The 23,241-nt window shown below is 54.9% G+C and overlaps 3 protein-coding genes across 6 annotated transcripts; 1 reads left to right on the top strand and 2 right to left on the bottom strand.

Annotated features, from left to right (window-relative positions):
* Nucleotides 1-422: 422 nt before the first annotated feature.
* On the bottom strand, nucleotides 423-12,457 carry UNC45A (unc-45 myosin chaperone A). 2 transcript variants are annotated; one of them, XM_017643365.3, is made up of 20 exons: nucleotides 12,332-12,457; nucleotides 11,953-12,114; nucleotides 11,745-11,781; nucleotides 11,270-11,445; nucleotides 9,531-9,623; nucleotides 8,857-9,024; nucleotides 7,526-7,694; nucleotides 7,067-7,237; nucleotides 6,383-6,554; nucleotides 5,533-5,833; nucleotides 4,662-4,756; nucleotides 4,277-4,418; nucleotides 3,778-3,918; nucleotides 3,482-3,609; nucleotides 3,238-3,304; nucleotides 2,689-2,802; nucleotides 2,365-2,480; nucleotides 1,438-1,555; nucleotides 1,176-1,331; nucleotides 423-1,024 (listed from the first exon to the last, which is right to left on the bottom strand). In XM_017643365.3, the coding sequence occupies exons 1-20, from the start codon at nucleotides 12,335-12,337 to the stop codon at nucleotides 767-769; spliced, it is 2,790 nt and encodes a 929-aa protein (XP_017498854.3). In that variant the 5' UTR covers nucleotides 12,338-12,457; the 3' UTR covers nucleotides 423-766. The 2 variants fall into 2 exon arrangements, with proteins under 2 accessions (XP_017498854.3, XP_017498855.3); XM_017643366.3 differs by lacking the exon at nucleotides 12,332-12,457 and having other exon boundaries at nucleotides 11,270-11,588; nucleotides 11,953-12,055.
* An 88-nt stretch (nucleotides 12,458-12,545) lies between these two features.
* On the bottom strand, nucleotides 12,546-15,091 carry LOC118968745 (protein shisa-like-1). 2 transcript variants are annotated; one of them, XM_037000612.2, is made up of 3 exons: nucleotides 13,596-15,086; nucleotides 13,199-13,403; nucleotides 12,546-12,720 (listed from the first exon to the last, which is right to left on the bottom strand). In XM_037000612.2, exons 1-3 carry the CDS (start codon nucleotides 13,696-13,698, stop codon nucleotides 12,546-12,548), a joined length of 483 nt encoding a protein of 160 aa, XP_036856507.2. In that variant the 5' UTR covers nucleotides 13,699-15,086. The 2 variants fall into 2 exon arrangements, with proteins under 2 accessions (XP_036856507.2, XP_036856506.2); XM_037000611.2 differs by having other exon boundaries at nucleotides 13,199-15,091.
* HDDC3 (HD domain containing 3) lies at nucleotides 15,085-16,765 on the top strand. Of its 2 annotated transcripts, none has more exons than XM_037000613.2 (4): nucleotides 15,085-15,257; nucleotides 15,573-15,628; nucleotides 15,736-15,976; nucleotides 16,260-16,765. In XM_037000613.2, the coding sequence occupies exons 1-4, from the start codon at nucleotides 15,146-15,148 to the stop codon at nucleotides 16,289-16,291; spliced, it is 441 nt and encodes a 146-aa protein (XP_036856508.1). In that variant the 5' UTR covers nucleotides 15,085-15,145; the 3' UTR covers nucleotides 16,292-16,765. The 2 variants fall into 2 exon arrangements, with proteins under 2 accessions (XP_036856508.1, XP_017498858.1); XM_017643369.3 differs by having other exon boundaries at nucleotides 15,095-15,257; nucleotides 16,282-16,765.
* The last annotated feature ends 6,476 nt before the right edge of the window (nucleotides 16,766-23,241 follow it).

Genomic DNA, 23,241 nt, shown 5'->3' with positions numbered 1-23,241 from the left:
GAGCTGGGCTGAGCCGCCGAGCGGAAGCAGGCCCGGGCGCGGTGGCTGCGGCGGCACCGGGACCTTTCCCTCCGGGCTCAGCTGCAGGTACTTCCCAGGCTTTCCCCATGCAGTGCAGGCCCGGGCGCCGCACCAGACTCCAATCGCGAGCGCCGACTGGGCGGTCACTGAGATGTCCCAATACAGATTAAAGTATTGAAGGGCATCGGCTAGCAGTCTGTACCCCTACATCGATTTCCACGTAACTAGATTTTTGACTGGCTTCCCAGATTTACCCCTTGACTTTACAACGGTTTTAAGAAGCTCAGCGAGCTGGGGAATCCATTCGATTCCTCCCGAAGCGGCGGCTCTGCGGCTGTTGAAAAGCCCCGCTGCGCACACGGCTGGCTCCTGCCCTCCCTGCCCACGGACAGGGCACCCAGCAGAGTTGCACACACTTTTATTAGAGGTCAGGGCAGTCCTGCAGCAGGCTCAGGAGATGCTCACGGCCGCGAGGCTGCTTGCGGTGCCCTTCCCAAGGCGAGGAGCCACAGGTTGAGTTAGGAAGCACCTTCCCCGCTTCCAGCTGTCTGCCTGCTGCGGGGGCGTGGGGGGCAGGAGGCAGTGCTGGTGGAGCAGGGCCGTGCCTGACATGGTCCCTGACTCAGAAGAGTGAACATCAAAGGGCAGTTGGGGAGACGGCCGGAGTGTTTGGTCCCCAGCAGCCAAGGCTGTCTGTCCTTGCTCCTGGCGCTGCAGCTGGTGGCGCGTGCAGGGGGCAAGCCGCTCATTCCCCATCCTGGTTGGGTCTGATAAGCCCGTAGTCCGTGGCTTTCCCCAGGCAGGCTGCGGCAGCCCTTGCAACGGGACTCTCCTTGCCCTTAGCCAGCACGGACAGGATCTCCAGCACCTCGCTTTCCATCAGGGTGCTGGCGATCTCTCTTGAGGCCTCCACCATGTTCAGTACCACCACAGCGCCCCGGTGCTGGAGCTCCTGGTTGGAGCTCAGAAGCAGAGCCTGCAGGATCTCTAGCCAATGTGTGGTCTGCAGAAAACAGGGCGGTGTGACTGGCCAGCAACAGGCTCAGTCCTGGCAGGGCAACACACTCACGTGGCCTGGGACTTCCCTCCACCAACTGCCATGTGCTGGGGTGCCCTGGCCCATCTCCCCTCCACCACCGACAAGAGGCACTGACCACTTGAGGGATGCGGTGGCAGAGGGAGGGCCGCACGGAGGTGAGCATGGCCAGGCCCCCCGCAGCCGCCCGCCGCAGCAGCTCGTCGTCCTCTCCGCTGTACAGCACCAGCAGCTTCAGCCTGTCATTGCCCGTGGCCTCAAAGAGGTCCTGCACCTGTGGCCGGGCAAGAGGAGCAGACCAGGTTGGCCAGGGCACAGCCCAGCCGGGGCATGGGTGCTTCTGCGTGCCTGCCCCCACGACTGCCCAGACCCACCCTCACCTCCTTGCTCATGGCCAAGTTACACATGCACTCCGTGGCTGCCCGGCGGATCATCTCGTGCTCCTCAAACATGTAGCCCTCGATCATGGGCACAGCCTTCTCTTTCAGGATCTTCTGCCTGTGAGGCCAAGAGTGGAAGGCGCGGCGGCGTCAGAGCCGCTGTCCCCATTCCCCCAGTCACTTGGACCGAGAATGTCCCTGGGCAATGTCCAAAGATACTCCTGCAGCAGGTAAAATCTGCAGTGTTGCCAGCCTTCAGGCCAAGCCTACAGGAGATCTTGGGACTGGAGGAACTAGGAGCCTTGGAGGCCACCGTGGTGGTGGTGGTGAGGTGACACTAACACTGAACACCTTAGCCCCAGTCCTGACCCAGCACTTGGACTTAGTTGGTCCTCCTCAGGCCCTCTGGTGATGATGCAGGTGTGACTCTCACCACCATTTTGCAGAAGAGGAAACAAGCTGAGCAGCAGGGTAACGTGCCCAAGGCCACAATCAGTGACAACAGCTGACGTGTATTGATTGGGCACATGGGCAGCAGCCAGGTGCCTACATGCTAAATTCTTTTACATGTATTTTCTCATTTAATTCTCACTACTGTTCCGTGAGCTACATACTGTCACCCTCCCATTTCAGAGGGGGAAACCAAGGCACAGAGAAACTAACTTGCTTGAAGTTACACACTTGCAACCAGTGAGGCCAGGACTGGAACCCAGGCAGAACTCCAGAGCCCGCACTGTTACCGCCCAGGCCTTTCCTCTCATTGAACATGTGCAGGTCAAACCTCTTGGCTTATGTGATACGGAGGCAGGACTGTGAGGCTCAAGTAAAGCAGTGGCCCAAGAGTGCTCTCCAAACTAGTGCTTTCCTGGGGATAGTCTGAATCCTGATGCCCTTCCCACCCAGTCCCCCAATCCCAAGGGGCCTCACCGGAGCCTCTCGCTGATCCCTGCCAGGTTTGTCAGAGCCATGAGGGCCTCGAAGTTCTGCAGGCCCGAGCAGCTGAGGTGCAACAGGGAGACCAGGGGCCGGACCACCTCATAGATCTGTGAAATGCACCCCACCTGTCAGGACGACTCTCCTGGCGCCACTGACCCTGAAGGTGGGGGTCCACCCCGAGAAGGTTGCCCTCCCCCCTGGGGGCTCAGCAAGCTGCCACTTCCTGTGGTTCCAAGGGAGCCAGAGCCTAGGTCAGAGGCCTCTGGGGCCCAGTGACGGGTGGAGAGGCCAGGGCTGGGGTAGGGGGACACACACCCGCTCGCCAGGAAAGGTCATCTCTGGGCTGGAGGTGATGGTGAGCTTGGCGAGGGCCTGGGCTGCCTTTGTCTGCCCCACTTCAGTGCCTTCCAGGGCCAGCGGGAGCAGAGCCTGTAGAGACAAGCCCGCCAGTGCCCAGGATGTGCCCGGGAGGGTAAGGCCCAACGCCGGCTGTGCCTCCCTGACCTTCCCCTCCTCTCCTCGGGCTGGATGACAGCCCCTGCGCAGACCCTCTTTGCCCTCTGAGGTCTCTCACTAAGCTACCCAAACATTTCCCGAAAACACCTGTCAGGGGCTAGCCATGGACTGTGCTGGGCTGCAGACGTCAACAACAGGAGAGAGGAGGTGAGCTCAGGACCTTAATGGGCACAAAGTGCCAGGGGCTCTGACGCACCCACCCCCATCAGCATCACTCCCCCAGCAGGACAGTGTCCCTGCTGCCCACTAACAGCGCTTTTCCACCCCACATCCAGCACGGATCTCTGGTGTGGTGGCCACTGAGCCACATTTGCAGGCCATCATGTAGGAGTCTGTAAGGCAGCTTACCTTGCCTCCTCCCTGGGCAACCACCGTGCCGCGGTCCTCCACCTCTTCCACCAAAGCCAGGAAGACCCTAGAGGGAGAGGGCAGCGGTGAGCAGGGGCGGCCGCGGCTCGGGCAGGCAGCCAGGCGGGTGCCCCCGAGGCCCCAAGGGGCCCGGGCCCGCAGCAGGGCCTGCTCCCTCCGCAGTTATGTCACAGCCTCAAGGCTGCTGTGGTGGGAAACGTCTGGCTCGGCCGAAGCAGCTCACCTGGAGAGCAGCTCTCTGCAGGAACTGGTCAGCACAGGGCTCTCGGTCTTCACCATGCACGTCATGGCGGACACCACGCCGGCCGCCAGCAGCTTCTTCACCCGAGCCCGCACGAAACTTGGTTTGTCCTGGGGAAGGAGGCAGCTCAGCAGAGGGCCTCAGCTGACCAGAGAGGGGAAGGGGGCCCTCGCAGCACAAACTGATGCACGTGCAAACGGGCAGAAACCTGCTTAAATGGAAAGCTCAACTGCTGTGGATGCCCACAGACAGCCAAGCCCTTCCTCGCGGCCCCTCACCTTGGGGTGCTGCTCAGGCACGTGCTGCTTGGCATACTTGGCCAGCTCCACCATCTTGGGGTCGGGCTCCTCATAGTCGTAGCTGTTGGTGCAGTTCACCAGTGCTGAGGCCACTGCGAAGAGCACCGACCTCTCCTCAGACTGCCGGGAGCACAGGGGCGGTTAGCTGGCCATCCCGGAGCAGAGCAGTGCTGGGATGACCGCTGCCCAGGAGCCCTCTACTCGCAGCTGGACCAGCGGACACCAGGATGAATCTGGGGCCCTCCCAGGCCTGCACCTGACCCCTTGGGCGCGCACGCACTGGTGTCCCCTACCCCTGCAGAGACCATCCTTTCCAACTGCCAGTGCAGTCCACTCTGCCCACGCCACTCGGAGCGGCTGTCTACGCTACCAGCCGGCCTCCCCGGGGCCCCAGAAGCCTCTGGTCAAGACCTAGGAAAGCCTGCTAAGCTCTGATCCTAGACACTGTCCCGATCCGATGCAGGAACCCACGGGCTACCCTGCTAAGCCGGAACAGAGCTTTCAGGGCAGCCTCATCTTCCACAAACTCTTCCTTCACGTCAGCATCGAAGGTGAGGTAGGCCAGGCCCTCCACGGCCCAGCGCCGAGTGCTTGTGTCCATCTGGTTATTGCACAGCCACCTGGGGACACGCAGGGCAGTGGGTGACCATCAGAACCGGGAGGGCGCAGGCAGGGGCAGACCGGGACCAGGGGGAAAAGCCAGGGGCTTGAGCACCGCCCGCACACACACAGCAATGCACGTGGTAGGATCTAGAAAAGTCTGCCCGGAGGAGAGCAGGGCAGTGAGGGAGCCCCAGCCTCCACCCAGACCCTGCTAGGGCCGGCCTATAGGGGCGGAGCCACAATGATGCCAGACAACTCACTTTCGACACTGCTTGGCCAGCTTGAGAGTGGAGCCTTCAGCAAACTGCTTCATGCTAAAGTCGGTCCCTCCGGCTGAGCCGAGCTTACAGAGTCCCTGGGGAAGAGGCGGGAAACAGCTGTTAGCCTCTGGGGACGGAGGCAGAGCTGGGCCCCCGGGCACCTGGCGAGGGCTCCCTCCCTGGCATTCTGCCCGGGCCCTCTGAAGGCCCTGCACACCCCAACCAGGCTACCAGCTGGAGCATTTGGCAACAAAATTAGCTACTGGGGTGGCCATGTGACTCAGCATCTGGTAGAGAATGACATACCGGCCGCTGTGCTATCCAGGGCCCGAACCCCTCCTGCCCTGCCCTGGGAGTTGCTCTGTCCCTTCCAGATCATACGACAAAGATCTTTACAGGTGGGCTAAGGCATGTGTGGGGAGAAGGCAGGTGCCTCAGCCAAGACCAAGACCCGCATGGGATGCAGAAGCCCATGGCCACGTGCCCCAAGGAGGACCAGCTTCCCGAAGGTACACGGCTGCAATGGGCTCACGGAGGCCAGATGGTCCCCAAACCATCAGCTCCTGGGACCACGTGCAGGCCCAGCCTTTTCACACAGCCCGTCGTTCCACACAGCCTGGCCCAGCGTGGCCTCCAAGCTCCTTCAGTTCCCCCGGGAGCTCCTCCCAGCACCTCCAGGTGTCCTCTCGGTATAAGGCTCGTCTCCCTGACTTGACCGTGGCCCCTGGTGAGAGGAGTCAGGGCCCATTGTCTCTGGCCTCAGCAAGGCCCTGGGCATGCCCTATGTTGACCTAGTGTGGGCTGCAGCCACACGCTAGGACAGCAGCCACCCGGGCCTCTGCCTGGCGGCCCACCCGCCTGCCCATCTCACCACCAGGGCTCGGATGCGGATGCTGTCCTGCTCGCTGCGCTTGTACAGGTCCTTCAGCAGCGAGACGCCATTGGCAGTGATGAAGGAGGCCCGCTTGGCCTTGCCGGCCGCATGGATCAGGGCCTCCACGGCCACTAGCTGCTCGTCCTCCTGCTCAGAGGCACACAGAGCAATCACGCTCTCCATGACGCCACTCAGCTCCAGGGCCCGGTTGCCGGCATCACATGGGCCCTGCAGGAGGCAGGACACCGTCTGGATGGCCCTCAGCTTCCCGGCCAGCCCGTGGCCCTCAAACCAGCTCCTGAGGGGCACAGGGTGACAGATGTCACACCAGGGCCAGCTTAAAGGGACTCTCCTTCCCTCCCACCCACTGGCCAGGCAGCTGCACTGCTTGGGCAGCAACAGTAAGAAAAGCTGCTAGCGGGGAGACCCAGAGAGCAATCGCCGATTTTCTTTACCCAGGTGTGCAGTCCAGCCTCCCAACCACACACCACCCTGCCACCCTGCCCGCCTCTTTCCTGTTCTTAAGAGCTGAACCTAGTCTGCTTATTTTATAACCTGTCTTCTCCCAGCTGTAAGCTCCATAAGGGTAGGGCTGCCATGCTACACAGCTGTGTCAGAAGACATGCAGTCCATGCACAGCAATCACAGTGCGTGCTTGACACCTGCTGCATGACAGCAGCACGGACTGGAGGAGCACCCCTGAGGGGTCACTCGGGAACAGAAGTGAGCCTTGGGGCCACTGTGGCCCCTGCTAGTCGTCCCTAAGGCTGCTCTCCTGGTTGAACACCTTCCACCGCCGTCCCTCCCAAGGTGCCGGAGGGAATGGGAAGCAGGCCGAATCCCTCACTTGATGTAGTTTTCGCAGAGTCGGTGGAAATTCTCCCTCTCGGCGTCACACTTCAGGTCATCGAAGAGCTTGTTGAGGAGGACAGAGGCACTCATGCGGCTGTTCGCTGTCACTGTGGGCTCCCCAGCAGGGCTTGGCACCGAGCCTCCCACCTCCAGAATCTTTGTCAGGCCTGAAAAGATACCCTATTTAGACAACAGAACACTACTTCCAACCCCTGTAGGCAGAGGGAAGAGGTTCCCTGAGAGACGCGCAGAAAAGCAGGGCCACTCTTGGGCGAGGGGACCAAGTACAGAGCTGCACCAAGGGCGGCCTCAGCGACTCCGCGTGGCTGGTGCGCTGCCCGAGCAGGCAGCTGTGGGACCAGGACAGCAAACAGAGGGGAGCCCCCAGGAGATGTGCTCATGCAGGGGCCTTCTGCCATGCTCTCAATACTTCTGGACACAAAAGGCTGGTCCAGCCTCCCCAACCTGCCCGCAGGCCTGCTGCACGTGCACGCGTGTGCCCACATTCACGGTGAAGGGTCTGAGTTCCCCAAGGTTGCAGCCCAGGCCATGGGGAGTGCTTCAGTACAGACATGTAGCCATGTACAATCACTGCCGGGGACAAGCAGGCCCAGCCTCCCAAGCAAGCTGCAACACAGGCCCGGCTCTTTCTTCCCCTTGTTAAAGCTCTGTCACCTACCCTGGTCAATGACCCACAGGGTGAGGCTGTTGTTGGGGTCCTTGAGAGACTTCCGGGGCACCACCTTAATCAGGAGGGCCAGAGCATTGTCTCGGCCTTGGCCGGAGACCCCCACCTCAGTCAGGAGCTCCAAGAGGTTACTGATGAGGACCTTCAGCTCGCGGGCGGGATCTGGCAACAGGAAGATAGTGGGCTCCACAGTGGCCCAGCCCAGTCTGACCCCTGAACGTCCCCAATAGCCAGGGAGACGCAGGGAGATGGACCTGCATCCTGGGATCTGGGCCGGGCCCCAGCCTTCCCCACAGGCACCCTGGCTACTCAGACCCTAGAGTAAAATAACTATCACCGGGTCATATTCCTGAACAAGCTGCAGCTGCCAGTATGGTCCCGAGGGACCTGGCTCAGGACCTGCCCCTCCAGGACAGCAGACCCAAAGGACCACAGACTGCTTCCACTCACCCACAATGATGGCACCCTCTTTGCCTCGGAAGCCTTTCTTGACGCCTTCCTTGAGGGCATCAAACATCACCTGCAGCAGGTGGCAGGCAGCCAGGGACACAGCCTGGTTTTCCACACCCAGGATGGAGACCACCCGCCGAGTGCCCAGCACGCTCAGGGTCGCCACTGTCTGGGTGGAGAAGAGGGGGACAGAGCTTCCCGTTGGTGAAGGGCAGTCACAGAGGCCCCGCACTGCGGGCTGGGGGCGTGGCCAGGACAAAGCCACTGGGTGGAGGCACCAGCTCCGGGTGGGCCTTTGGGCTTGGATCATTTTGTTGGAAAGGCTCCCTCAAGAAAGCATCCCAGAGGACCCACCAAGCCTCTCCTGCCCTTGCCTCCACTTGGGGTGGAAGGGGAATGCCGGAGCCCTGGGAGCAGCTGCTCTGGTTCCTGCCTCCCCAGGAAGGAGACACTGCGCGGACAAAGCTCTCCGACTCCCAGGCCTGAGGGCACCAGTGTCAACCTGGAGGCGCTGGCTGCACTCAGGGGATGTGGCCTCGCATGGAATGGACCATAGGCCTCTCTACTCCGTTTCTAAGCTGCAAACCCCAGAAGGTCCACCTGGGTCCTGCCGGTGCGAAGGCTGAAGGAGGTAGGTGGGATTCCCGTGGCTTACCATTCACAGTCCCAGGAGACCCAGAAATGCAGTCTGAATTTGGCCTGAAGGGCTTTCACAGAGTGTGTCACAGTTCCACCCCAGAACTAGGAATTGTGGGCTCCTCTAAAAGCAACCAAGGGTCAAGCCCCCACCCCCTGGGTCCAGCCAGCTCAGGCACGGGCTGGGGCAGACGTCGCCACACCGGCCCAGGCCAGGGCTGCTCTTGCTGAACACCCATAGTCCACACTGAGAGTCATTTCAGGGTCAAGCCCCTCGTGTCTGGTGTCTGGATGGTAAAGACGCAGTGGGTGTCATCACTGACTGTATCATATCATCCGCCATGAGGAGAGCCCTCCAGGCTAAATGCTAGTGTGATTGGCAGGTGCCTTCTTCACAGGAAGCTTGCTTTTACCCTAGGGACAGTGAGTGTGTCCAGGTCCAGCCGTCTCTCTGAAGCAGTGCAGGGGAGCCTAGTCACACTTGTAAGCCCGCTCAGTATCCCAGGCCCTCTCCTGTTCCAGTTCCTCCCAAATCACATTGAGCCATTTTAATTTTTCTTCTCATTACATGTCTCCTTGTACTCTGCCTTAGGTTCTTGCTGGAATATGATGAGGTGTGGGTGGATGGATGGTTGGAGGGCGGAAGAAGGGAGAGAGGGATGGGTTGATAGGGGCAGGACCTAGGGCCCACTTACCCGGGACTGGTGCTCGGAGCAAATGCCGACCAGCGTGCGCAGAGCTGCGAGCATCAGGTCGGTCTCTCCCGTCTCCAGCAGGCGCTGCAAGAGCTCAAGCCCATTGCTCCGGAAGATCTTCTCAGCTCCAGCGTCCTCCCGGGCCAGCACCACCAGGTTCTGAGAAGCCTGCGTTCAGGAAGTACGTTACAGCGTCGACAGTGCACACATCCCGCGGAAGCGCAGCCAGACACCCTGGGCTCTGGGCCTCACTGCTTCCACTTAGAAGCTAAGTGACCTCAGCCATAAAATATATAAACATAACATCTCTAAAGTTTCCTCCTCTCTAAGTAGAGGGAAGAGCTTGCTCTTCAAGTGACAGAATAAACGGGGTCCTGAGTCCTGGGCAGAGCCTGAGGGCCTGGCACACTGCCTCAGTCACCTCTGTGGCCGCAGCTCCTGACACGGCCTGGCCAGCAAGGCTCCTCCCCGTGGCTCACAGTCAGGCCCCAGGCCATCTGAGCTCCCGCCCCGGCTCTGTGAGCCAGCCGTGCGATGTGACGCGTGCCACGCAGCAGGCCAGGTCCACTGGGCCAAGAGGGGCTCCTGGGGCCAGCTTCAGCCTACAGGGGGGGCACCTTGGGAGCCAGCTGGAGTGGGGGTTCAGCCCCCGCTGCCCAGTCCAGGCCCCATACCTTTTGCTTTTTCTCGGTGCCTTTCTCCTGTGGATCCAATAGTATCTGAAACATCTGTTCCACTTTGGCGTCTGTTGAAGACATGTACCGTACCTGTGACAGACGACAGCATGGCAACAATCACGTCTCCTGGCCAGAGACAACACAGCCCCTTTGCGTTCTCCCCAGCTCCTCCCGGGAGGCACAGACGCTGGGGCCGCTGTCAGGCTACCCTGGGAGGCAGGAGACTCGCCTGGCAGCTTCTCCCAAGCGTCCCCAGGCTGTTTTCCTCCCCGAGCTACCACTTCCTGCTTGGGCCACAGAGGCGGCGCCGATGCTACAGGCAGTGCCATTCAGGGGAGGCATCCTGTTAGCCACGAGGCGACCCCCTGCCCAGGGGAGCCATCTATGTTGTGGCAACATGGGTGCTCAGCTTTTACACCTCCTGCGAGGCAGCCAAGTCACTGTAGCTGCCAACACTCCCTGCAGCTCCAGAATTCTTCTTGAAAGTTTAAAAAAAAAAAAACATCTGAATGAGCAAGATCATCCTAGGCGCTCCCCTCGCCAGGATAGTGGGCATGGATGGTGGTACATGCCCAGCTCACGTGCCACCCCCCCTTCCCCTCTTGCATCTCCACGGCAGGTATGACTAATCAGCTGTGGCACCTTCTCCTGCTAGGCCCTACCGACCTGCCTCCTGCTGCTTCTCAGCCCAGAGCTCTAGGCAGCCCAGCTGATCACACAGAGCTGGCACTGGGTGGAAAACGATTTGCCTTCCCAGGCGTCCACCTTTCAGTTAAGGGATCCGCCATCGAATGCTTGCTTCCGCTGTGTCAGCACTTTAACACCAAATTATCTGGTTAACAAGCATGGTTATACTTCATGACGGTCCTCGGATTTTCTTCTCAAGATAATTTTTAAAAATATGTACTACACAATGTATTTTTATACAGAAAAAAAATTAACAAATGAAGCAAAAGCTCCTTTGAAAATTCCTGTCAATCCCACCCCTTTTCCCAGGGTCACAGTGTTATCGTTCTGATGTGTATCTTTTTTATTATTTACATGCTCCGGTGGACCCAGAGAAAAAACATGGTATTCTTTTGGGTGTGTAGATGAGGGGATCATTTTAACATAAATGGTATCATACTATACGTGTTATTACATCTTTTTTCATTTAACAAGAGTCAGCTTTCCGTGTCCATACATGTGGATCTACCAATTCTTGGAAACTACAACATAGAATTCTGTGGTAAGAACATCACCTGTTTTATTTAGCCAAGTTCCATTTTTTAATTACTACAAACAAGGCTAAAATAAACATATGCACAACTGCTTGTTGACGCAGGCAAGGCTTGTCTAGGGGGAAGACAGCAAGAAGGAGACACACTGGACTACAGGCTCTTCCAAAACTTTAGGAGGTGAGCTAAAGCTGTGCGGTTCATGCCCCCTCCAGCAGTCAAGAGCCAGCCCCTGGCCTCCCAGCCTCACCACTTAAGTGTCTGCCTCTGTCCTTCTAGCAAAATGTACAACTTCTCATGTTTGCCAAACAGACTGCTGAAAAAACAGCACCTTGTTGTTGATTTGCTTTTCCCTGACCACTGGCAAGGCTGAGCATCATTCTTAAAGCTCATCTGCCATCTCCTCTCCAGAGAACCATTTGCACTGTTTGCACCCTTGATCCAGGTCCATGTACCAGTGCGCCTCCACCACTGGTTAATGCATCAGTCTCTCTCTCTCTCTCTCTGTCACTCACCCACCTTCTCCTGAATCTGGCCTCCGATATTTCGCAGGGCCTCCTGGAAAACTTTGTTCTTGGGTTCCAGGCTCACACATCTCTGCAGGTCGAGGACAGCCTGGTCGAGGCGGCCCAGTTTCTCTAGGGCTTGGCTGCGTCGGTAAAGTGCTTTGATATCCCCACCGTCCTTTTCAATGGCTGAGCACAAACAGGAGCTCTGTCAGCACCCATGAGGCCACCGTCTCCAGGCAAGAGCAGTAGGGAAAGATCTCGAGGGCCAGAGGAAGGTGGGGGGACGGATGTGGGGCTCAGGACTTCAGCCTCAGAAAAGGTGAGGGTAGCTGCAGAAAAGGAAATGCCCGAGGAAGTGGGAAAGAAAGCAGGCAGACGCGTTTCAGGGACCAAAGGAGGAGGAGGATGTGCGGGTGCCGAGGTCCCAGAGCCCCTGCCCACCACAGAGGCTTCACAGCCCCCCAGGAGAGCCCACAGTCCCCCACCTTTGGATGCCTCAGCTTCTGCTTTGTCATAATCTTCCTGTAAGACAAGGAACAGGAGCCTGAGAAGCTGGTCTTCTCCCTTTCGGGGCACTACCTGGGCATCAGGCTTGTTCTCCACAGTCGCCCGATCCCCACCACCCAGAGGCCCGAAAGACAACTGACAGGTGTGGGCGGCCTAGGAAGGTGAAGTCGCAGCCGGCGCCCTCACCAGCTTGAGGTGGCAGGCAGCCCGGTTCCGGTGCAGAATGGCCTGGTCCTGCGGCGTCGCGTCCAGACCCAGGGCCTGGGTGTAGACCGCCAGGGCGCCTTCGTAGTCCCCGCCCTTGAACAACTCGTTGCCCTCCTTCCGCAGCTGCTCCACTGAGCTGGCCTGCGGGGGGAGCGGGTGGGAACATTCGGGGTGGGCTCAGGACGGAGCCTGGGAGCGAGGGGAAAAGGAGGCTGGGGGTCAGGGGCCAGGCCCACGGAGAGCCGGGACCGCGGGAAGAGGCCAGGGAACGGTCAGCACGGGCACGAAGGGGCGACGGCGCAGGGAGAAGGGCCCGGGGGCGACTGGCCGGGGCTCGGGGGTCCCTGGGGCCACTCACAGTCATCGCGGGGCCGACGTCGCGGGGCGCGCAGGCGCAGTCTCTGGGGCGCGGCGGCGGCGGCGGGCTCGGGAATCCGCGGGCGGCTGCCCCGCCCCAATCCTGCGTCGGGGCGGGGGCAGGGGAGGGGCGGGGCCAAGGGGCGCGCGCCGGGGCAGCGGGAGGTGGGAGGCGGTGCGCTTGGCCGCGGCTGCGGCGCGAAGGCCCCGCGCGCCTAGTGTGTTCCCGACGAGACCTGCAGGGGGCGCGCGGCGGAGGACCCCGCGGGAGGCCGCCGGCTCGGGCCCCGGCCCCTTCCCCGGCTGCGGCAGAAGTGCACGAGGTCTGCGGTCACCAGGGCCACTAGCAGGAGGCTGTAGAGGCCCAGCGCCAGCAGAGGGCCCGGGCCCCTGTGGGAGGCGAGCGGATCAGGGTGCCGGCCCGGCCGCTCTCTCGCCACTGCAGCCTGTGGGTTACTGAGCCCCTGGGAGTCCGGGGAAAGCTTGGGACTGCGTCCCCATATAAATGAAAAATAGAAATTCAAGGGGCCCACAGGTATCCTGAAGCCATCAGGGAACAGATCCAAGATTTTGAAAACCCCGACTGCAATGTGTGTAGTCCAAGGACTACAAGATCTCTCAGTCCGGACACCCGTCCCACCCGTCCCCGCCCCACACTACAATGGCTCCCTATCACCTGCTTTCGTAGCCCCCTGAACTTTTCCTTCACAGAATAGTTTGTAATCCTATATTTATGTGACGATCTGTTTGAGGTCTGCCCCATTGGTCTAAAAGCTACAAGCGTCCCATCCCAGAATTTGGAAACAGAACCCGAGATGCTGGAACACCCTGTCCAGCGTTCCCGGGTCTCCGGGGCTGGAGTCCTCACCTGAAGATGGCTGGGGACGGGAGGGTAGACAAGTTGACCTGGTACAAGGCCTCAAATTCAGCGCGGGTGCAGCAGGAGCCCCCTGCAGCCTGCAGGTGGCAGCAGTAGGCTTCCTCCGGAGTATCGGAGAGCCGAGGACAGAAGAAGCCGGGATAGTGGCCGCCATCAGCATCCCAGGTGGCCTGGCACAAGTGGTTGGCCACCGCTGAAGGGAGGGGCAAGGGGGCTGGAGACGGGCAGGAATGGTCTTCCCACCTCTTTGAGTGAAAGAGGTCGGCCATTTTCAGAAGGGCAGGTTCCCTTTCTCCCCACCAGCTCCCCAGAGGAGCCCACACTCCGCTGAAAGAGTGGGGGACCTGGCGTAGGGGGGGAGCGGTCACAGAGGAGAGTGCCGTACCTGAGAGAGAGGTCCGCTGAGCAAGCGTCATCCAGCCAAAGAGCAGCAGCAGTCCCGCCCGCAGGCCTGTCCGCAAAGGGCCCTGCCTACTCTGGAAGCCCATGAGAGGCCACCTCCACTTCAGCCCTGGTCCTAGGAACACAGGATCCCTCTTTCTAAGCCACTGCAGACAGGAAGGGCATAAAAAAGCCCCAAGACCCTTGGGCACCGTTACCACATAGACCTGAAGCTTCTCTGTCACAGACTTCTGGAGAGAGATGAAAGTAACCGAGTTTCTATCTTCTGTTGGAAAATGTGGGGACAGTGTCTCCAAGCTAAGATTTTCTGAGCCAAAGGGGAAAAGTCTCAGAAGACTGGAGGGCAGAATGAGGAATGAGAGAGAAGTCGAGCCCTTAGCCTGAAGACAGACAAGCAGTTAGAGCCAAATACGTTTCTCTCCACTCACTCTCAACGTCCAGGCTGCCACGGAAGCCCTGGGAATTCTGATCTTTCCATCTGAGGCCCCAGAGACCTCAGGTGCAGGTATTTGGGACTTCCCTCCCTAACTTCCGTGTCATGGCAACCACCAAGACTAGCTGACAACCAAGGGCTACTAGTCCTTTAGTTAACTCTCCCCTGAGCCCTCATCTGCCCTACAGGGTGCACAAGCTACCAGTCTGATTGCAGTATATTTAGCAACTAGCCAACCTCATTGCACAGGGAAAACTCTTTTGAGGTCTTCTGGTCCCTGTTACCTCTCAGACCTCATAGATGCCACCTGCTGAGACAAGCAATTTCTCCGGAAGACTGGAGGCTACCTCCCGCGGCGTTAAGTGTTGTTCTATTGCCTACACGGCCTGACAAGTCATGCTCCCACAACAGCAGTGACACCAGGGGACCACAGCAGGTGCCTGGGGACTAAAGCAGGAATCCCTTATGCCACAAGAAAGAAATACAATTTTGTCCCAGCACCTGAGAGCAAAGAAGACAATACCTGCAGAAACATCACTGCTGCCTGGCAGCCAAAATCTTAAGCAATTAGGCAGAGCTCTCAGTGTACTTCCCATTTCCAGAAGGTCAGGCCTAGGGTCTTGTGGGCCCAAAGGTGAGGCTCCCATGCCCATAGCAGGCCTATGTGCAGGCCTATCCCTGCACAGAGAGCTATTTTAAGAGCACTTTGAGAAATTTCAGAGCATTGACGGGTTGAAAATTGTCCTTTCATGGTGGGCAGGCTGAAGCCCCTCCTGAGAGAAGCTGCCTTTGACCAAGAGGCTGGGTGAATTGCCCCTCCTCCGAGGAACCATAGTCCCTGTGCTTTCCTGCCCTGGACTCCACACACTTGCTCCTTCCCTGAGAACGTGGGCTCCCAGAGCGCACTCAAGCAGACGCTGCGGTGCTGAGGGCGGCTCCCCGCACCAGTTCCCCTCTCTGCACAGGATGTCAGCCCCCGGGGAACCCGTCTGGGCCAGACTCCACAATCCCGCGGCCTCCGCGGCGCCAGGGGGCGCTGGGGACGCTCCGTCCCGGCTCCCCCTGCTCGCGGGACTGCTGTCGCGCTCCCTTCCTGCGGGATGGGCTCCGAGGCGGCGCGGCTGCTGGAAGCCGCAGACTTTGCGGCTCGCAAACACCGACGGCAGCGGCGGAAGGACCCTGAAGGGACTCCCTACATCAACCACCCTATCGGTGGGCGCGCCGCCCGGGGAGCTACCGCAGCGGCGTCTAGGGGGTGGGACCGGGAAGGGAACGCGGAGGGCGTGCGCTTCACTGAGCACTTACTGTGTACCAAGCTCTGTGCCAGGACTGCTCGTGTTTGAGCCTCATAACAACCCGGGGCGGTGGGCATGATTGTTCCCTTTGTATGGTTAACACCCAAGAAGGGTAAAGGACTTGTACAAAGTCACCCAGCTAGTGGGCGGCTCCATCACACCTGGCACCACAGAGCCCCCAGCAGGCCGCCCTGGGAGCCCTCCCGGCTGACTTCCCGCTTTGCCCGGTCAGGTGTGGCCCGGATCCTGACCCACGAGGCGGGAGTCACCGACATTGCGGTGTTACAGGTAACTTTCCTCCTCCTCTGCTAGGAGGCTGGGGTGGGATCAGGGGCCCCCTTCGGCTTGGGCACCCCTTGGTGGCGTTACAGGGCTGAGTGGAAGCCTGTCCCCAGGCGGCCCTGCTCCACGACACGGTGGAAGATACAGACACCACCCTGGAGGAGGTGGAGCTGCACTTCGGGGAGCAAGTGCGGCGTCTGGTGGAGGAGGTAACAGACGACAAGACGCTGCCCAAGCTGGAGAGAAAGCGGCTGCAGGTGGAGCGGGCACCCCGCAGCAGCCCAGGGGCCAAGCTGGTGAAGCTGGCAGACAAGCTGTACAATCTGAGGGACCTGAACCGCTGCACCCCAGAGGGTATGCTCCCGCACCTGTTCTGAGGGAAAGTGGGGGACTGTCTGCCTTCTGTAGGCATAGGTTTCAGTTCCCCTGAGAAAAAGCTTGGGCGTTCTTGTTAATTTCCCCCCCAAATCCTACTAGACCACTCTGATCTTCTTTCATAAAGTAGAAATACAATGGCTGGGACAAGGGGACGTTTTCAGGACAAATCTGTTCCATCAGAAACTCATGTCGTGGCCCTGCACCAAGCCCTCCAGGAAGTGGGCAAAATCCAGTGCTGGCCTGCATGTCACGTGAGCAGTTTTCTGTCCATTCTTATGCAGGATGGTCTGAACGTCGAGTCCAGGAATACTTCGAGTGGGCAGCACAGGTGGTGAAGGGGCTTCAGGGAACAAATAAACAGCTGGAAGAGGCTCTAAGGCAGCTGTTCAAGGAGCGTGGCCTGACACTCTGAGCAGTGTTCAGAGCCCTCAGGTGATAGACTCCAGCCTTGCCAGGCCATCGAGGATTCACACTTCAGCATTTTGGTGCCCAAGCTCTCCATGGTTTGCTCAGCTCAGATATTAGAGGCCAAAACACTTGTATTTTCTCACCTGAAGGTCTCCTGCCAATAAGCTGAGCCCTGGATTGCGGCGATCAGATGCACCCCATCCATTTCAAAGGCATTCACTGCCCTTCTCCAGACCTTGGGTCTGTTTGCTTTTTTGCATGGCAGGATCTTTGACCCCTCAGGGACTTGCTCTTATATAAACGCTAGTTCATGAGTCATTATGTAAAATAAAGCACCTTGGGTGTACGTTGAAGTTGCTGCTGCTCCTCCAGCCTCCCTGGTGGGGAACCGGTAGGCGGGATATCTGCCCTTCAGACAGGGCTCCAAATACGTGCACCCGGCGACAGGTTGAGGGCCTCAGCCTCTCTGGGCTGGCGTCCTCATCAGTGGGAAAGGTTGTGTAAATTATCAGGGTTAAATTATTGGTCGTATCTGATGGAGCCTGACACACACTTAGCTGCTCAAAAAATGGTAGTAGTCTTCCTCGTTAAGGAAGATGGACGGGATGACAGTTGTATTGGAAAGGAGTGTCACCTGTTTCCCGGCAGCCCTTGTGAGGACGGGAGCGACCGCAGCAGTCACATGATAGGGCCAGCTGGGGACTGCAGGTCCCCCCTCACGCCTGAGAAGGCAGGGAAACTTCTGCGGTTCCCAGTCCGCCCCGAGTCTCAGCCCTATCTCTGCGCAGGGGTCCTTGGTTGCTAGGCGACAGGAACTTCCGGGGGCCTCCGGAAGTTGCTCGGGGCGGCCCCGCCCAGGAAGCCCGGCGGTGGGCGTGCCCTGAGAGGGGCGGGGCTTTCCGTGATGTCCGTTTGGAATGGTCTTGCGTTGTGGTGGCTGCAGAGCCGCTGACGCTTACTATCCCCTTGTAAAGGGTACACCTGAGGGATGAGGAAATTGTTAGGCCACACTTTGTTCTAGACCACGACAGTTATGTACCCAAAGAAGTCCCCAGTGCAGTTTCTGCGAATAAAAGGTGAAAGGCAACAAAAAGGTGACTTTAGAAGAAAACGAGTTTCAGAATTGCCCCAGATGGACGGATAAACGAAGTTCAGATGTTCACTCTAGTCCTTTTAAGGCAAACCAAGGTGTGGTATGTTTGGAGAATTTTGGTTTTAATCAAGACTAGTTTGGGGGTATGGGATAACAGGATTTAAAATTTTTATTCTTTACACTTAATATATATGCATTAACCAAAATTTTTAAATAAGTGCAGTTTTAAAATGTTTCTGGACATTTAATAAACAATCCCTAATGCACCGTTAAAATGCAAGGGTAAACCAGGTGGAGAAAGACAAGTATCAAATGATTTCACTCATATGTGGAGCATAAGAACAAATAAAAAACTGAAGGAACAAAACAGCAGCAGAATCGCAGAACCCAAGAATGGACCAACAGTTACCAAAGGGAAAGAGACTGGGGAGGATGGGTGGGAAGGGAGGGTAAGGGGGGAAAAGGGGCATTGCTATTAGCACACATAATGTAGTGGGGGGGCACGGGGAAGGCAGGAAAGCACAGAGACCAGTAGTGATTCTATAGCATCTTATTACGCTGATGGACAGTGACTGTAATGGGGTATGTGGGGGGGCTTGATAATATGGGGAGTCTAGTAACCATATGTTCAAGTAATTGTACATTAACAATACCAAAAAAAAAAAGGCAAGGGTAAAGAGACTGTCACAAGGTGTGTGGTATTCTACAAAACCTTTTCGCGTGTGTTACCCCGTTTGTCCTTTATAATAACCAGGTGGTAGGGATTACTTGTTTTACAGAGAAGGAATTCTGAAGCTCCAAGAGGTGAGAAGACTTGTTCAAGATCAAACAGATCTAGTAGTGACAAAATCAGGACCAGATCTTTTTGCCATGCTACTGGATCTTTTTAACCAGACAACAAGGACCACAGTTGAGGTCAGCTCCAACCACGGGGCATGGTAAAGATGAGGTCTGGAGTGGCTGGTAGATCTCGCTTATGAGTCTGAGGCCTCCCTAGGTAACCTGTTTGAGGTGAATCATTACAATAGGTATTTTTCTAACTCAACAATTTTTTTTAAACAATCAGAAACTTACAGAAAAGTTGGAAGTACAGGATAACATTTTTCCCTGAACCACTTGAGATTAACCTGCTGACCTGATGCCCTATCACCCCTAACTACTCTTTAGACAAGAAATGCTGTATAACCACAGTCACCAACAGCAGGAAGTATTTAATACATTAACTGTAATACACATAAGTCTGTGATGATAGGGCACCTCATAATTTACATGTATGATTCGTTCAGCTGTTGCTGGGCTGGGAACCAAAAGTTTGGTTTCTGGCCTAGAATTAGAACAACCAAGATTCCTGGCCATGCTGAGGGTCTGATTGTCCTGACAGCTGTTACAGTGAGAGCCCGGGATCTGCCAGGTTTCTAGGTTTTCTTTTCCTCTTCTAACGTCCCTGTTTTCTTAATACCATATTTGTATTTTTTTTTCTGATAACTTTTTCAAAATAACATGTCTATATTTACATAAAGGCATAGTGATTAATGTAACAAGCGTCAGTCTTCCCACTCAGAATTTACCTTTTTGTCATATGTGCATCAAATCTTCTTATAAAATATATACACTGAATGTAGCACAGAGAAGACAAGTAGTGACTCTGGCATCTTATTACACTGATGGACAGTGACTGCATTGCAGTATGGGGGGGACTTGATAATATGGGTGAATGTAGTAACCACAATTTTTCATGTGAAACCTTCATAAGAGTGTATATTAATGATACCTTAATTTAAATATATATATACTCTGAAGTCCTTTGACCCCCATCCCCATATTTCAGTGTCCCCTTCCACAGTGTTATAAATTCTGGGTGTCTATTTCCAGTCAATTGCTATACTTTTGTAAATTCATAGATTTTTTTGTGAACACATAGTATTTGTTTAAAATTTTTTTTCTAAATTGTGGGAAAATATATTGCACAAAATTGTATCATTTTAACCATTTTTAAGTGTAGTTTAGTGGCAAGAGGTACATTCACATTGTTGTGCAGCCATCACCATCCATTTCCAGAACTTTTCCTCTTGCAAAACTGAAACTACTCTGTCCTCTTAAATAGTTGAACTCTCCTTTCCCCTGATCCCTGGCAACTACCATTCTACTTTCAGTCTCTTGTGAATTTGACCACTCCTAGGTGCCTGTTATAAGCAGAATCCCATCGAATATTTGTTCTTTTGTGACTGGCTAAGTTCATTCAGCATGTCTTCAAGATTTATCCATATTGTAGCATGGGTCAGAATTTTAAGGCTGAGTAATGTTCCATTGTGAATTTATATACACATTTTGTTTCTTCATTCAAAAGTCAGTAGACACTTAGGCAGTGTCCACCTTCTGGCTGTTCTGATTAATGCTGCCATGAACATGGGTGTACAGATAGGTCTTCAAGTCCCTGCTCTCAATTCTGGGTATGTACCCAAATGTGGAATTTCTGGGTCATAATAACTCTATTTTTCATTTTCGGAGGGACTGCCATAGTGTTTTCCACAGCAGTTGTACCATTATTCATTCCCACCAGCAATGCACAAGGGTTCCAGTTTCTTCACATCCTTGTCAGCACTTACTATTTCTGTTTTCTTTTTCTTTGTATTGTCATACAGTGGGTATGAAGTGGTATCTCATTGTGGTTTTGATGGCATTTCCCTACTGATTAGTGATGTTGAACCTCTTTTCAAGAGCCTTTTGGCCATTTGTGTATCTTCTCTGGAGAAATGTCTATTCAAGTCCTTTTCCCATTTTTTAGTTTTTGTTGAGTTGTGAAATTCTTTATATACTGGATATTAACATATCAACATATGATTTGTAACTATTTTCTTTCATTCTGTGGGTTGCCTTTCACTCTGTTGTGCCCTCTTATGAAGTTTTACATTTTGATGTAGTCCAGTTTTTCTTTTGGTATCTTATCTAAGAAATCATTGCCAAATTCAATGTCATGAAGATCTCCTTATGTTGTCTTCTAAGAATTTTATAGTTTTAGCTCTTACATTTGGGTCTTTGATCCATTTTGAGTTTTTATAGGGTGTAAGGTAAGCAGCCAGCTTCATTCTTTTGCTTGTGGACGTCCAGTTTTCCCAACACCATTTGTTGAAAAGATTGTCTTTGAAATACTTGTTTTTGAGTATTTTAATGTCATAAGTATGTGCCATTTTGCAACTTCCTTTTCCCTTACCAGTGTTTTTGAGATTTATTAATTTTGGTACATGTAAATGTTTCGATCACTCCTTTAAACTGCTTTATAGTATCCCATTATGTGACTGGACAGTATTTTCTGTAGGCATTCCCTCTTTGATAGTCAGATTTTGCTTCCAACTTTTCTCATGTTTCTTTGTATGTAACATGAGGTGTGCTTATATTTCTTCTGAACAAGAATCACCCCTGGAATAGTGCCTAACATTATTGCTCCCTAGAATTTTAATTCCTGCCTCTTTGTAAACTGTAAAATATGATAGTTTTAGCCAAAACTTATTAGGTATACCCTCCATCTGTCTATACACCCCAGATCAATTTTTACTGAAGCACCTCTCTTCCACTGAAGTCTTGTACACTGCAAACTATTAGTTTTTGCATTTTTGAAAACCTCATTTCCCCCTCACTCCTCAATGACAATGTAGCTGACACCAAATTCAAAGTGGATGGTCATTTCCTCCGGTCTGAATGTAGCATTTCACAGACTCCAGGTACCTCTGGTTGTTCACTAAATGCCTGCTATCGCTCTGACTGCCTTTCCTTTTGTATTTTCTTGCTGGTTGGTTTTTAGGGTTTTATTTGCAGAAGAATATCTAGGTGAGGCTTTAACCAGCTCTTTCATTCTGAGGACCCACATCATTCATTTCTGAAAAATGCACCCATTTTCTTGGTGACTGTCCCCCTCTTCTCTGTTCTTAGTTTCTCCTAAAACTGCAGTCAAACGCTTAGGTTGATGCTTCTCAGTCTGTCCTTCAGCTCTCGGCTTCTCTTTTGCCGAGAACATTTCCCTGATATGTCTGGGATGTGTTCAAGTGATTCCTCAGTTCCGTTTTCCAAACCCACACCGTTTTCCTATCATTTGCATCGAATCCAGCGTCTCTTCCAAATGTGTATTTCCATAAAGCCTCATTTTAGGCTGCTCACACTCTGTGACGGTTTTGTTCGCAGGCTTTTGCCTTCCTTTCCTCTGCTCCTCACTCAGTCTGGCTCCAGTCTGGACATTCCTAGTTTTTTTTTTAATTGACATATAGTTGATGTGCACTATTGCATAATATTACATTAGTTTCATGGTGACCTAGCATTTTCTTGGTTACCAGTTTGTCCCACGTAGACTTTGAAGACCCAGTGCCACCATCCTTCACTGGGCTTTCTCTGGAGCTGCGAAGCCTCACATCTGCTCTCGGATGTAGCCGTTCTCTCCATTCTTGGTCCGAGGAGATTTCCCCTTGTTTTAAGTATGACTATGCTTTTCCATTTTTACTACTTCATGAAGCATTCTTAGGCATTAGGAGTCGAGGCGGCAACAGTGCCGGTTTCTCCTGTAGTTTGAATTCAAGCCCCCAGGCCCGCTGGCAAGGGAGCCCCAGGCTTTCCTCCTCCACCAAGACAGCTTCTCAAGGCTTCCACACCTGAGCTTTGTCTTAAATCTTCAAGCCTGTCACATGCCAAATGCCAAGAAGCCCTCATCCCCGACCCCATTTAGGATTCACGTGCCTAGACTACCTAATAGAGGTGGCATTCAGTTCAGGGTTATTCTCAAGTGGAGGGCTCCAAAGTCAGGAGCCCAGACGGGTGCAGGCTCTCTGCAGACACACTTGTCCTGGCAACTATTAGGATCTGAGCTTACTTCCCACTGACCCTGATTAAGACAGGTTTGTTTTGAAGGGTCTGGTCTCTCCATTATCATCTTATCACTGTAAGAATTGCCCCATCAGGTGTGTTGTTTGTACACAGTTTTGTTAGAGAGAAACAAAGATGTTGTTGAGATCTCTAGTTTGGGTGGTAAGCCTCATTCCCACCACCCAGACAGGTTTTCCCCGTGGGTGTGCGAGTGCAGTGTGGTTAGCTAAACTACAGCGAGCATGTGTAAACAGGGCAATTTCATGTTAAAGATGTCACTCTTCCTACATGGGTGTCCAAGGTTACTATGACCACACCCCAAGCAAGGCACATCAGAGCCTGTCTGGGCCTGGCTCCCCCTGCGTGGGAGGACCCAGTTCTTTATAGTTGGGAGTCTGCCTTTCTCTCTGTGCTTCCGACTGGCCATTCCGCCCTCCCTTCTTCACAGAAGCAGGATTGTTCTAAGCGGTTGGAAGGTGCAGGAAGCAACAGAACTCTATCCGTTTCCAGCAGCTGAAGTTGCTTCTGTGTCTTGTTCTGGTTCCAGTTATGATTGGAACCCTCCAAACTGTGAGGCCTCGGTGCCAGAGCCCCATGGTAGAGGGTTGCTGCTTGCCTTAAAATCATAGGCCCATTCCCAAATTACGTGTGCGAGAGAGTCACCTGGCAGCTTGTTAAAGAGGCAGATTCTTTGGCTCCTGCCCCGACTGGCTCATCGGGCTGCGCCCAGGAATCTGCTTTCCCCCCACGCACAAGGAAGGTTTGGTTTCCTGCTCTTGTCACCTGCCAGCCTCAGGGAGCTATGGCTCTGCCCCTCAAGTCCTCATCCCAGCATCCGGGCCAACGGACTACAAGCCCCACAGTCCGGAGAGGCTGGACGGCTGCACTTTCA

This window comes from Manis javanica, chromosome 18 (assembly GCF_040802235.1).
Source record: "Manis javanica isolate MJ-LG chromosome 18, MJ_LKY, whole genome shotgun sequence".
In the NCBI taxonomy this organism is placed as follows: domain Eukaryota; kingdom Metazoa; phylum Chordata; class Mammalia; order Pholidota; family Manidae; genus Manis; species Manis javanica.
This window is presented reverse-complemented; position numbering and strand designations above follow the sequence as displayed.